This window comes from Hyla sarda, chromosome 3 (assembly GCF_029499605.1).
Source record: "Hyla sarda isolate aHylSar1 chromosome 3, aHylSar1.hap1, whole genome shotgun sequence".
Classification (NCBI taxonomy): domain Eukaryota; kingdom Metazoa; phylum Chordata; class Amphibia; order Anura; family Hylidae; genus Hyla; species Hyla sarda.
Window position 1 is genome coordinate 343,530,433 of NC_079191.1, and position 15,789 is coordinate 343,546,221.

Here is a 15,789-nt window from a genome sequence, read left to right on the forward strand (position 1 = left end):
GGTGATGATGATGATGAGGATGTTAATGACGGGTCTGGATGATGACAGGGGGGGATGAGGTATTTCCCACCCTAGGCTTATACTCGAGTCAATAACTTTTCCTGGGATTTTGGGTTGAAATTAGGGGTCTCGGCTTATACTCGGGTCGGCTTATACTCGAGTATATACGGTATATTATATATCTCTAGGGTACATGTCACACCTGTGACTCTATCCTGTAAACCACAATGGGTTTAGGCACAGGGGTTCACCCACAGTCACTAAATTAAACCTACTGCATAAGTCACAGGATATACATATTATTGCACAAATAGCAGCTACATAACTCACCCATAGTTATAATATGGTGCTGATACTGGACCTGAATGCTACAGTATTTTTCTTCAGGTTTTTTGCAGGGGAGGAGATATGAGGTCAGGATATGAGGATGAGAGTGTCATTGTTGCTTTCCTTTCCACCAAGGTTTAGGTTGGAAGACTGGGCAATGCCAGTTACTCTGCTTGTAATTGATAAATGTAGCCTAGTATTTGATAGACTCTGTACAAATGGTGCTATTGCTTTCGGAAGGATTGACTGACGGACATATGGACAAATTCTTGTTATGACTACCGTGTTTCCCCGAAAATAAGACACTGTCTTATATTTATTTTTCTCCAAGAAGACACACTTTGGCTTATTTTTAGAGGATGTCTTATTTTTAATAAGTATGGTACAACAATACAGAGACCCACAGACTGTTGCTGGTTGGTGCTGAGAGAGAGAGGCCCACAGTGCTGAGTAAAACGGCTGCCACAGCTTTATTCTTCCCGTGAGGACCCACAAAGCAGAACTTTCACTTTCTGTCTCCCTCTATGCCACGCTGGCAGCACAATCAGAAGGACCGGAACCTGACAGAGGTAGCCAACCTTGTGTATGGGGCTTCCCTGCCAGCACCTCTCCGGTCACCTCCAAGATAGCAGCTGTCATGATGGAGCAGATGAGAAGGGCTGCCTGTCGTCTTTACGTTATAAAATACACACTACAAATATAGTAATAATACGCCCTCTACTTACACTGTCTGCCTCTGCTGTGTGGAGCCTGGTACTGCTGTCATATGTGTAGGAGCTTCAGTAACATGGAGTAAAGGGATAGACTGAAGCTGGATCTTGTATAATATTCTAGCAGTGTTTTTAAAGCGCAGTTCTCCTGAGTCCTAAGTGCAGCAAGTGATAGATCAGTGCAGAGCTGTAGCTAGCTCCTTTTGCGCATGAGGCAGGCCCAGAAAATGGTTCTGGCATATAATATATGCTATAACTCAGAAGCAGTACAGGATAAGTAATGTAATGTATGTACACAGTGACCCCCCACCAGCGGAATAGTGAGTACAGCTCTGGAGTATAATATAGGCTATAACTCAGGAAAAGTACAGGATAAGTAATGTAATGTATGTACACAGTGACCTCACCAGGAGAATAGTGAGTACAGCTCTGGATTATAATACAGGATATAACTCAAGATCAGTACAGGATAAGTAAGGTAATGTGACCTTGCATTCACTGAAATAGTGAGATTTTGTCTGATGGGTGGCACCCATTGTGAAAAATCTATCCCATTGCAGTAACTGCAAAGTCACAGTACATTACTTTCTGTGGAAGCAGCAGGTCACTTACCTAGCCTCCTAAGGAAACAGAGTTAAAGGACATCCACAGGATAGGGGATAAGTGTTTGATCGCGGGGGTCCGACCACTGGGACCCCCTGTGATCTCCTGTACGGGGCCGCGGCTGTCGTGCCTCCCCGTCTCCCCCGTAGAACTGTATGGGGACGGGGAGTAGACGGGGCGTCACCATGAGCGCTAATGGTGGCGCCCCGTTAGGGAGATCACGGGGGTCCCAGCTGTCGGACCCCCCCCCCCCCCCCCCCCCCCGCAATGAAACGCTTATCCCCTATCCTGTGGATAGGGGATAAGTGTCATACTGCTGCAGTTGTCCTTTAACTAATGTGATGCTTCCCAGTTTCTCTTATATCCTTGGCAGCTCTGGACTACAATGAAATATAACTTAGGATCAGTACAGGATAAGTAATGTAATGTATGTACACAGTGGGGGACATTTATCAATGATTTTGCCCCTTTTTGATGTTTATTTTTTTCACGCATTTTTGATGTTTATTTTTTTCAATTTTGCGCAGTGTCACTCATTGTGTCTTTTTTGTGCGTCTTTTTTGGTGGAACATTTTCTGATGTTGTCTATTGTTCATGCACCGTGGAGCGAAAAATGCAGTGGACACTAATTTATTGCTTGCACAAGACTTGTTTACACTGTCAAACTTTGCGCATTGCCGAAATTTTTAATGCAAATATAGAACATCAAGGAACACACGTACCAGCCGCCTGCAGCGTCCTGCAGCCAAACTACTACTACTCTCATCATGGAACAGACTCCTTTCCATGATGAGAGTAGTAGTTCCCTGACTGCGGGAGTCTGCAGGCGACTGTGGAGGCTACAGTAGTGTTTGTATTACTACCCCCATCATGGAACAGAGTCTGTTCCATGTTGGGTGTATTGCACCGGGTCTCACTTCTGAGACCTGATGCAATCAGCAGTTATAAAGCAGAGGAGTGGGCAGCATGCTGTTCCCCCCCATGCAATGCATATACTACTGTGTAAACTTTTATTTTGAAATCCCCCGCTGGAAGCCCTGAATGGCCAGCACCGAAGAGCCATTCAGGGCTCCCAGCAGGGTTTTTAAACTACTACTTTGACCCCCAAATGTATGCCCCCATGCATATTTATAATAATTCATTGGCCTGGTGTGTTTATAATAATTCATTGGCCCCAGTGTGCTTATCCTTATTCCCCCCAGTGTCCTTATTTCCCCTCCCGCTGCCTGCTCCTCATCTTCTTAGAGAATTGCAGCAGCGGGACATGTTAACCGGCAGCAGTGAATGAATGAAGTCAACATGTCTCGCATGTAGGCTTCATTCATTTGCCGCTGCCCGACATGTCCCCGCTGCTGCCCTGCTCCTAGCGCAATCAGAGCGCACCATCAGGACATGTATATTCTCTGCTTCTCATCACCGTTGGGTACAGAGATGAGCAGCAGAGAATAGTAGACATGTCCTGGCGGTGCGCTATGAGCAGGGCAGCAGCAGGGACATGTCGGACGTCGGTGAATGAATGAAGCCTACATAGGGGACATGTAGGCTTCATTCATCCACCGCCGCCTGTTCCCGACATGTCCCCGCTGCTGCCCTGCTCCAAGAAGATGAGGAGCAGGCAGCGAGAGGGGAAATAAGGACACTTCAATTAATTATTATAAACACCCTGGTGCCAATGAATTATTATAAACACCCTGGGGCCAATGAATTATTATAAACACACTGGGGCCAATGAATTATTATAAACACACAGGGGCCAATCAATTATTATAAATATGCATGGGGGCATACATTAGGGGGTCAAAGTAGTAGTTTAAAAATCCCACTGGCAGCCTGAGTTCCGGCCATTCAGTGCTCCCTACGGGGATTTCAGAATGAAAGTTTACATAGTAGTATATACATCGCAGGGGAGCGCAGCATGCCACCTGCTTCCCTGCTTTATAACTACTGATCGCATCGGGTCTCAGAAGTGAGACCCGATGTGATCAATCCCTTATGCCCTGTACTACAACCCCCAACATGGGAACGACTACTCCTATCATGGATATGAGTCTGTTCCATGATGGGAGTAGTACTAGTAGTCCCTCAGCACTGCAGGAGTCTGCTGATGTCACCTCTTCTGAGCATGCTCAGAAGTAATAACAGTTCAGAAACGGATGTTTTAAACCGGGGGCAAATGAATGACATTAAAGGTTCATCCATTTGCTACAGACTTTAATGTTAAATTTATAATATCCATTTCTATTCCGTTATTTTTGACAGGAGAAAAAATACTGCATGCAATGTCTTTTCTCCCATCAAAAAGCAGAACAGGAAGCAAATGTGTGCAAACGGGTGATAAAGGATTGTAAAACAGCTGTTTGCAACCTTTTTTAAAATTATCAAACGGATTGCAGAACGGGCATTTATCAATGGATGCAGACGGCTGTGTGAACGAGCCCTAAGATTACCACTGTATGTGCATGGAGGGAGAAGGAGGTACAGCTGTTAGGTCGATCTATATTTGTGATCATGTGTATGCAGCAGAGCTGAGTGTGTGATTGTGTGTATGCAGCAGAGCTGAGTGAGTGATCAGGTGTATGTAGCAGAGTTGAATGTGTGTGTGGTCATGCTTACACATAATATCACATTCAGCTCTGCTCCATCCACATGTCGCACACTAATTTCTGCTACATGTACATGATCACACACTCTGCTCTGGTAAATGTACACAGTGTTTACCAACCAGGGTACCTCTAGCTTTTGCAAAACTGCAACTCCCAGCATGCCAAGTTTTGCAACACTTGGTGGCATTCTCATTGGTAAACACTGATAAAGAGGTAAGGGGACAGATTGTTAAGCAAAATTACATATTTTTTAAACCCAGACATTCTGTGTACTTTATAAAGATTTATGATTTTACTATTGTGCAGAGTTTTGTTCAGAGCACACTACGGCTCCAGCACTTCTAGCTATGTGAGCAGTGTACCGTGGGAAAGTGCCACAGCTATGTGAAGTGCAGTTCTGTGAAGTGTGAGGTAGAGGAGTCCACAGTAGAGTGGGGGGGGGGGGGCTTTTCTATATTTGCACAAAATGTATCAAAGGACGTGTACAACTTTTGTAAATTTTGAGCAAGAGTGTAAATTAGATAAGCAGTGTAAAGGGGTAGATCTGTGTCTACAATAGACACCTAATGATAAATGTTCCCCAGTACCTCCACCAGCTGAATAGTGAGTACAGCCCTGGGAGTATATTACAGGATGAGGATGCCCATACTACATTATAGAAAAAAAACTGTACTCACCTCCAGTGTTCCTGCTGTGCTCTGCTCCACTCCCTAGGTGCAATCCTCTTGCTGAGCTGCAGCATGTTTTGGGCCCATAGTGACATCGTGGCCCAGTGAGTCATACTGCTGCTGAACCAACCACTGACCATAGTGATGCCCCTCCTTGGCCAGTTAAGCAGCAGCATGACTGCACCCAGGGACCAGAGCAGGGCACAGCGGGAGCACTGGCGGTGAGTACAGGTTTATATTTTTAATATACCTATAGAATGGACATTCATCTAAAATGTCCTCTGAGCTTACCAGGTCCACGTTAGCAAAGTTGCGGTGTCCTGATCAGTTCAGACAGCGAGTGGAGGGTCCCTACCGGCCTCCGGTTTATCTGATCAAAGGACGAGGGGGCACTCCCTCCGTCTGGAGAAGAAAAGGTTTAGTCTAAAGGGGCGACACGCCTTCTTTACCGTGAGGACTGTGAATTTATGGAACGGTCTACCTCAGGAACTGGTCACAGCAGGAACAATTAACAGCTTTAAAACAGGGTTAGATACATTCCTGGAACAAAATAACATTAATGCTTATGCAGAATTATAAAACTACATCCCTTATCCCCTTACACCCTTCCCTTCAATCCCCTGGTTGGACTTGATGGACGTATGTCTTTTTTCAACCATACTAACTATGTAACTATGTAACTATGATCAGCCTGTGAATGAATATAAGCCCCTTCCCTAATAGAAGTATTGATCACCCTCCTTTTTCCATTTTTTAAATAAAATAATGTAAACAAAAACAAACCTATATGGTGTCGCCGCATGCGTAAATGTTCGAACTATTAAAATATAACATTAATTAAATAAATCACACGGTCAATGGTGTAAACATAAAAAAATGCCAAAGTCCAAAATTGATGATTTTTGGTCACTTTGTATAACATAAAAAAATGGATAAAACATGCTCAAAAAATCCCATTAAGACAAAAATGGTAAAGCTAAAAACTACAGATCATGACAAATAAAGTGAGCCCTCGTACAATATTATAATACTATGTTATACTATAAGGGTACATATTTCTATATATATATATATTATAAGGGGACATATTTCCAAATGAGAGGACACAGTGGGCATTATTTATTTTATACATAAGGGGACACAAAAGGGCTTATTTAAATATGAGGGGGCACAGGGGGCATCATATATATATATATATATATATATATATATATATATATATATATATATATATATGATTACCCTGTGCCCCCTCATATAAAAATTTTCCCTTTATGTCCCCCTCATATATATAATGCCCCACAGTGCACCCTCATATATATAATGCCTTCATGTCCCCTAATTTTTAAATATGCTTCCTTATATTTAAATATGCCCCTCTATACTCCCTTATGTATAAATATGCCCCTCTGTGCCCCTTATGTATAAATATGCCTCTCTGTGCCCCTTATCTATAAATATGCCCCTCTGGGCCCCTTATCTATAAATATGCCCCTCTGGGCCCCCTTTTGTATAAATATGCCCCTCTTTGCCCCTTAGGTATAAATATGCCCTTCTGTGTCCCTTATGTATAAATATGCCCCTGGGCCCCTTGTGTATAAATATGCCCCTCTGTGCCCCCTTATGTATAAATATGCGCCTCTGTGCCCCTTATCTATAAATATCCCCTCTGTCTTCTCTTATGTATAAATATGCCTCTGTGCCCCCTTATCTATAAATATGCCCCTCTGTGCCCCCTTATCTATAAATATGTCCCTCTGTGCCCCCTTATTTATAAATATTCCCCTCTGTGCCCCTTATCTATAAATATACCTCTCTTATGTATAAATATGGTCCTTTGTGCCCCCTTATGCATCAATATGCCCCTCTTTGCCCCCATGTATAAATATGCCCCCTTTCCCCTCATGTTTAAATATGCTATATATATATATATATATATATATATATATAAAAAAATAACAATAACACATACCTAGTCTAGGTTCCAACGATGGACGGCGCTCTCTCTTCCAGCACTGCAGCCTATGAGCCACAGCGCCGGGATTCCTCAGCCGGCACAATGACGTTACATCATTGCGCCGGCCTGCCGCGGGGTTGCGTTGCAGAGGCTCATAGCCTGCAGCCTATGGGACAGTGAATGGCGGAGCAAGGAACTCACAGCCCACTCTGCCATTCACTGTACTGCATGTAGCCCCACACCTCCCTCGCAACGCCACTGCTGGCGATACTCTTAAAGGGCCGCATGCCACAGCGGCTGCCTGGGAGGTAAAAAAAAAAAAAGGGGGGGGGGGGAGAGCTCATGGCAGCTACGGCTCTGGATCAGTGATGTAGAACTTCTGGCCCTTTACCCTATAAAGCAATGTTTCCCAACCACGGCCATGAAGTACCATCAACAGATCATGTTTTTAGGCTTACCTTAGTCTTTCTAAGGTGATATAATTTTGGTGATGTCTGATGCATGGACCATTATTTACATCACCTGTTGAACGAGATGGGAAATCCTGAATACATGACCTGTTGGGGTTACTTGAGGGCCATGGTTGGGAAACACTGCTCTTTAGTGTAAAGGGCCAGAAGTTCTACATCACTGATCTGTCACTTGCTGCACATAGATAGGACTCTGAAGAAGTGCAGTCAGACTCTATTTTCTCTGTCTCTGCAAAATATAAGGCATCATGGGAGATATAGGCAACATAAGGAAACCATATCAGTGGGAAAATAGGAATCAAGATAGCAGACAACACATGTATGCCAAAACAACTAAAATAGGTATTCACCAAGCATACACAAGAACCTATACTTTATTTTTTTTATAAACGTATGTGCTACACTATATAAGCAAAACAAATCTCGAGTGCTTTTTTTATACTAAAAGTATTTTTGTTCAAGTAATGTATTTTACAGAAACTGCACATGAACCCCATTTTCTAAGATATTCAACTCCAGATGGTTTTCATGACAATTGTGTTTTGCAGAAAAATACCTAACTTTTTTTTTTTATCTACTATATTCCACTGTCCATTAACACACTTGAAACTGAATACAGCTTTTACCGCTACACACCTGTGAGCATTCTTAAATACATATGCTTTTAAAATGTAGGTGGTCATTGTACACACAAAAAGTAAGGAGTAGGCACCATAATAGCAGATTAGGCCTTTTTGTGTAAACCTTGATGAAATCCTATATATTATTTTTATGACTGATAAGGAGATCTGGCGGGAAGTAATTTAGAAACCTTGCCAGTATTATTGCAGCCATCTCCACGGATACAGGCCTTTATATAATGTTCTGTTTTGTGTGTGAGAAATTTAGATAAGATGAGTTACAAGAATCAAGCTATATACTGTTCCCAGGTTTCAGAGAAGTCACAGAAGTTTTGCTTAGAGCGAAATGTTATTGATTTACTCCAAACCTGAATGAAAAAACAATTGAAAAAATTATGCTCGCTGTAAACAGGGACTTCTCTTTACACCCTGGCAGAAGCTTGTCACTGTAAAAGTCCACAGAAGGCCAACAGTAATGTCTTCAGACACATGGCATGACGGCAGAATGCTGACATACCTCAGCCATGATTTGCTATCCTGTTACAGAGTAGTAGAATTAAATGGTCAGTTCTGAAATACAGAGAACTCTTTAAATTAAAAATATGTATTGGGATTGTAAATAAGGGGTACTCCACTCCCCAGTGTTCGAAACATTTAATGACATCACGCTCAGACACCGGAGAACCCCCCTCGCCCAAGAGCTACAGCAGCCAGCCTCTAGCAGCCCAACACAGCAGGGGAGAGCCCAGCGCCTCAGACCCCCAGCAGCAGCATATGTTACCGGCACCTCACCCCGGCAGACTCGCAGACCGGAGTGGCACCCGGTCAGTAACGGGACCTCCAGCAGGCAGGTAACGGCACAGCAGGAGTTAAATAGAAGGATGTAGATGCCGGGTCAGTCTATGGGAGGGGGCGTGATGGGCGTCACGCCCCCTCCCATAGACTTGCATTGAGGGGGGCGGGGAGTGACATCACGAGAGGCGTGGCGACCACTGAAGCCCGCACCCAGTGTTCAGAACTAAATGTTCCGAACACTGGGGAGTGGAGTACCCCTTTAAGTACTATTATTTTATGTTTAGTGTAGTATGTAGTATATAGTAAATGAATTATGGCATTTCATTAAATGTGGTAAAAAAAATGTTATATATAATTTTTTTTCTTTTCTTTTTGTTCTGGTTTCTTCACCATTGACTTATATTGAGTCCGTCAGCTTTCTATTTTCTTTCTGATTACAATAGCACAGCATGCAATACTATGCTTTCAGAAGGAAACAGAAACCTGATGGAAAAGAACAAATACAAGCCTGAATAGCTTATGGACAGGTTTTAAATACCTGTATGTAAAGAAGGAAATGTTTTGTTTCCCTAACTGCAAGTAGAGATTTGAAGATGGTAAAGGTGGAAAGATGCAGAATATTTCATTTTACAACTCTAAGATGTTCACAATGCAGAATTCCTGGGGAATTCCGCACAGTGAACGTTAGCATCAGTGTGAATGGGTCTTCCGCAAGACCCGTTAATACTCTCGAATTTCAGCAGCGGACAATTCTGCCACTGATATTGTTCCGCGCAAAGAAAGAACATGTTCATTCTTTGCGCGGAAGTCTGCGAGTGCTGCATAGCCGTCAATGGTGACTGCAAAGGGCCCTGCGGTCCTACCGCGCCGCCGGCTGCCAGGCTAAAACTCCCCTTGCTAAATTCCGCGACATATTCGTAGTGTGAACGTAAGGTTGTAATGAATGCAAATCTTATTAAATCTATTTACACATCTTTTTTTACAGAGGATACAAGCGGGAAGAAGCCAGAATCCACAGACCCATCCATCTGCCATGCCCCTGGAGGGGAGTATTATGTTGAAGGAGAAACATGGAATATTGATTCTTGCACACAGTGCACTTGTCATAGTGGACGAGTTTTGTGCGAGACTGAAGTTTGCCCTCCGCTGCTATGTCAAAATCCTAGTCGTACTCATGACTCTTGCTGCCCTCATTGCCCAGGTATGTAGGTACTACAGCATGGCAACACAAATGTGGAGGGCTGAAAGTTCTTTTATGCACACACAGTCTGAGGTTATAGTTTGTCCTCTAGTGGTTGTCTTCTCTACATTTAGAGCATTCAGCGTTGTCTTGACAACCACCATCTAGCTCATTTTCCAAATTCTTTAGATCCGCAAGTAATGACTGTGGATTATAATCATTTCATTTTGCAGTTGTTTAGAATGCTTCCATAGTCGCAGAGTTTCTGCCATTCTGGCAAAAATGACCTGTGTGGCTTAATCAGTTGGGGAGGAGAAATTGTTTGACTTACATGTTTTGTACAGCATTACCTCTTAAGCATATTGCAATATGTCAACTTTATTGTCAGTTTTATAATTAAATTACATGAGTTGGCTGAGGAGATGAACTTTTTGCTTGACCATTTATGAGCAAATCCTGGCATTCTCAATAAGAGTACAGTATAGAAATACAGAATAGCTATTCAAAAGATATGAAACTGGAGTAGACACTGTTGTATGATTAGAGCAGTGTTACCATCTCAGATGTCTGTTATAGCCACAGGACCTGGTACAAATCAGGCTTTAGTTGCCAGTTTTTACCGTAAAAATCAATAAAGAGATCCATGGATGTTATGACAGGAGCCAAACCTTTCCACCTCTTCATTGTTTCAGCTGTGAAATACTATCATTAATTACTTTGTGTTAATGATCCCTCTTTTCAGACCTAGTACCCACCTTTTTGGGCATTTATTTAGATATTCTATAAATATTTAATATGGAAAACTGTATTAGGGGCTCCAATGCACAGCAAAGCCAAGTCCAACAGGTGCTAGTTGTTGCTTTGTTTTTAGTGTAAAATATCCCTGTGACTGTAGTATGACTCAACATACACCTTACTGTGCCTTTATATTCTATCAAAGGCATATGGGGGTATATCATGGGCACATAGCAGGCTGTGGGCTCTGTTTTATCCATTTAGACAACATTGATCTGCCATATGCATTAGTCACATACTATTATAAATCCACCTCTAATTTAGATGCTGTAAGCACAGTGCTGCTACAAATAGCATGAGTGAGCAATGCTTTAGGTTAACAAGAAGTGGTCACTTTCTATTTAGACTGGGGTATTGAGTTTGGGCAAACATTCTACTATCTTATTCCATTTTTAAAAGGCGGGAGATTTATCAAAACCTGTGCAGAGGAAAAGTTGCCAATAGCAACCAATCAGATCGCTTCTTTCATTTTGCAGAGGCCTTATTAAAAAGAAAGTGATCTGATTGGTTGCTACGGGCAGCTCAGCAACTTTTTCTCTGCACAGGTTTTGATAAATCTTCCTCTATGTGTGTAGATTAGTTTATGGTTAAGTTATTTTCCTCAGTTACCAATCAGAGGACAGAATCCACAAATAATTGATGGTTACAGTCTAAGCAATCAACACTATTGCTTCTTCGTTGTTGAATTTTGATGATATAGATTACATTCTACTGTTGCTTCGATGGACAATATCTTTGTCATGTCAGGAACATACAGTTATTGTGAGTTACATATGCGTCAAGAACACTTCAGTATAGAAAAGCTGCCATAATGAATTCACTAAATTGCAGGTGGTCTAAGTAATGAAAATATATATAATTTCCCTCAGCGGAACCTCAATCACAAAATGAAGTGCTTGTGTGACGGATGAATACCGGTGTTGCTCGATACCCTGCTATATGATTGCACAACAAAAGAATCATGCGTGTCGAACAGAAGATTTTTCTGTGTACTTTGGGTCTTTATGCCGATGCTATTTGAATTATAGTAATGTTGCTTGTAATCTACCACCCAAGGATTTATGAGCTAGTGACAGAAAAGCGTACAACGTGGTATTTTTGCAGTGCATTTTAAAAGATCTGTAAAAAAAAAAAAAAAAACATATGAAAAGCTATTAACATCAGTTTTCTAAATAAACTGCAGCACGGAGAAGCAGCGGAAGTGAGGTGAAACAAGCAGGAGCAGACAAACTATAAGAAAGTATTTATAGGAGTTGAGGACTCCTGCAACTTGAAGAGGAGTCATTTTGGTTAGGAAATTTGTTTGCAAAAACGCAGGCATCTCACATTAGAAAACGTGGGCTACGTATAATTCCTTGAAAAAATTCAGGCACTCACTGTTAGAAGTTTTTATTCTTTTTCCGTTTATTCCGAACATTCTGCAGTTTTTTATAGCTTGTAAGATAGTATACAGTGACCCCCCCATCTTACGATGGCCCCGACATACAATCATTTCAACATACAATGGCCTCTCAGAGGCCATCGCATGTTGAAGGCAGCATCAACATACGATGCTTTTGTATGTCGGGGCCATCACATAAACGGCTATCCAGCAGCGCAGACTGCTTCAGCTGCCACCGGATAGCCGTTTAAGGTGCCCCATGTGGTCCTGTGACGATCACTTACATGTCCCCAGCGCTCCGTACCGTCCTCTTCAGGATCCCCTGCATCGCCGTCGCTCTCCATCGTCGTCATCACGTCGCCGCGCACGCTGTCCCGTCATCCAATAGGAGCGGCGTGCATAACAATGTGATGACGACGATAAGGAATGATGATCCTGGGCAGCGGAGACGGTCTGGAACGACTGGGACACCACGGGGACGTGATGACAGCGATGGATGGCGATATCCAGGCAGTGGTGACAGTCCGGAGCGGCGGGGACAGGCGAGTATACCTTCCTATATTTAACATTGCACGGATCCCTCAACATACGATGGCTTCAACAAACGATGGTTCATTTGGAATGGATTACCATCATATGTTGAGGGACCACTGTATAGGCAAACATCCATGCTAGCAGAGGTCTAAACACACTAGTTGGGAGCCATCAGGGTCTTACGCTGATGACTCCCAACTAGTGTGTTTAGACCTCTGCTAGCATGGATGATTGCCTATATACTATCTTACAAGCTATGGAAAACTGCAGAATGTTCCGAATAAACGAAAAAAGAATGAATCATCTAACAGTGAGTGCCTGAATTTTTTCAAGGAATTCTACGTAGCCCACGTTTTCTAATGTGAATTGTCTAATGTGGAGTTGGTGAATATCCACACCTGGGCTTAACGAACAGTCTACACAAAGATTTTATATATTCCAAGTTTTGTAGGCATCATTGCTTTTTGCTGAAAGTATAAAAGAGACATTTTGGGAATTCAACATGTGACAAAGTTAGTGTCTGCCAGAGCCTGAATGTCCAGTAGAAAAGGGAAAGGTGCTTAGCACCATAGTCTGCAGACAGAGGCCTTCTGGGAAATGTAATATGCAGGGCATGTGACTGTTCCCCCTATGATCACTCACAGTAAGGAGCTTCAGGCTTTGTTAACACATTCAGGTTTTTAACTGCAGTTTTCACAGAAATGGAACCACTTGAGACCTAAAAGAGTTGCAAAATATAAAATGGATTAAATAAGCATTTAAGATTTGTGGGAAAACTTCTTTAAATCTCCAGTCTCTCTGGGCCTATGTATTCAGGGGGGCAGTCCCACACTATAATTTACAGCTTTCCCAGTATGAGTGGGTATATGTGAACTGTCAGACATGGGATGAGACTGCCCTTTAGACTCATCAGGTTTGGGTTGTCAGGAATTTACATCGATAATTTCAGATTTATTTCAGAAAGGACACTGTGGTCAGCTGATCCCCTTTTATATCCATACGGATTGTTTAAGAGTGTAAGGATTTTTAAGAGTGTAAATTTAAAGTTTTAAAATATAAATCTGTTTTATTTTGTTTCTGTTAAACTAGCCAAACTTGTATTTGGCACAGTGTAAAAAATTCAATTTTGAAAAATAAATTATTTTATTTTCACAGAAAATGTAAAGATATGACACAAATGGCTTGTATTGACATTCCTTGATCAGATTTATTGTTTACTATAAGACGAATCAACGTAGTTTCAGCTGTAGCGTTACATTTTCCCTAGGGTCAATAAATCACTGCACTCACCTTGACACATGTCAGGAGTGGAATAGTGGCATTGCATACCTTAAGTTCATTTTCTGGTCTAGATCAAACCAATAGTCATCCTTGTCTGGTATTTTAGAGGTCAGAGTAACAAAAGGAATCATCGTGAACATTGTATTCAGGTGCTTTGCATTTGTGGATACTCCCTATGGGGAACTAAAGATAAGGCTACAGTATCTTGAACATCTAACCATTGATTGTGGCTTGGCTTACATATAGCTTTTCATTGCCTTTGATAACTCACAGAAAACACAAACAAATTGCTATGTTTGTAAATCAAATAAGATGGTCTCTTATCTGAATTAGAAATAAAAAACTATGAATAAAATTGCAAATGATTTTCCACGTTGTAAATAGATTTTAATGCAAACATGACGGTTCATATTTGATTTTAATATGAATAAAATCAAAAGTGCCAAAAAACAGCCTGGCACTAATGTTATCAACATAACATTCCATCAAAGATAACAACAACATGAGTTGTCCATTTTGGCCCAGCTAAGAGACCGATTGTGAGATGTTGACCCACTTCACCATTTGTTTTGGCATATTGAGGAAAATGCAAGACAAGGACTTAACCACATTTACAAAACCAATATAAAATAAAGAACACATTACAAAAAGCTGGATTTCCCACTTAAACTCCCCCTTCTGTATATCCTGATGGCCTAATTTTGCCAGAGTGCATTTGAGTGTTTCTTGTATCAGTAACTATACAGGTAATCTACACCATGGCTTGGTCACCAGTAGTTATTCTGATAAGCAGAGGTCTGGCCCATTATTACACTTATGAAATACTATAGCAAGATGTTGGGTAGACATATTAAAAGCTTGATGAATTAAGTGTAACAAGTAATGAAGCTATGGGCCATAGTGTTGGAGCTTTGTCCGACTGGAAACACCACTTTTTACATCCGACGGTAATAGTGGACATATGTGATCACACGGATGTCCGCCATTAACCCCTCAGATGCCGTGATCAATACAGATCACGGCATCTGCGGCAGTGCGGTACATTGAATGGATGATCGGATCGCCCGCAGCGCTGCCGCGGGGATCCGATCATCCAGCATGGCAGCCGGAGGTCCCCTCACCTGGCTCCGGCTGTCTCCCGGGGTCTTCTGCTCTGGTCTGAAATCGAGCAGACCAGAACAGAAGATCACCGATTATACTGATCAGTGCTATGTCCTATACATAACACTGAACAGTATTAGCAATCAAATGATTGCTATGAATAGTCCCCTATGGGGACATTAAAAAAAAGTAAGAAAATGTAATATATCAGTTTTTCCCATTTTACCCCCCAAAAAGCGTAAAAAAAAAAAAATTAATACACATATTTGGTATCACCGCATGCGTATAAGTTTGGACTATTAAAATATCTTGTTAATTATCCTGTACAGTGAACGGCGTAAACTTAAAAAAATAGCCCAAAATTGCTGCTTTTTTTGTCACATTTTATTCCAAAAAAAATTTATAAAAAGTAAAACCTAAGCAAAAGTGGTACTGATAAAAACTACAGATCATGTCACAAAAAAATTAGCCCTCATATCGCCCCATATACGGGAAAATTAGAAAGTTATAGGTGGTCAAAATAGGGCAATTTCAAACCTACAAATTTTGTTAAAATGGTTTGAGATTTTTTTTTTAAGTGGTACAATTATAGAAACGCATATAACACGGGTATCATTTTAATCCTATTGACCCACAGAATAAAGAAAACATGTAATTTTTTCCGGAAAGTGTACAGCTTGAAAACAAAACCTTCCAAAATGTGCTAAATTGTGGTTTTCTTTTCAATTTTCCCATTTAACCTCTTAAGGACCCAGCCATTTTAC

The 15,789-nt window shown here is 41.6% G+C and overlaps 1 protein-coding gene across 2 annotated transcripts in view; it reads left to right on the top strand.

Moving 5' to 3' along the window:
• The window catches only part of CRIM1 (cysteine rich transmembrane BMP regulator 1), a 769,789-nt gene that overhangs the window by 687,049 nt on the left and 66,951 nt on the right, over window positions 1-15,789 (top strand). For both annotated transcript variants that reach the window (XM_056567417.1, XM_056567416.1), the window contains one exon: window positions 9,739-9,954. In XM_056567417.1, the coding sequence (XP_056423392.1) occupies window positions 9,739-9,954 (216 nt within the window). The remainder of the gene's footprint in view (window positions 1-9,738; window positions 9,955-15,789) is intronic.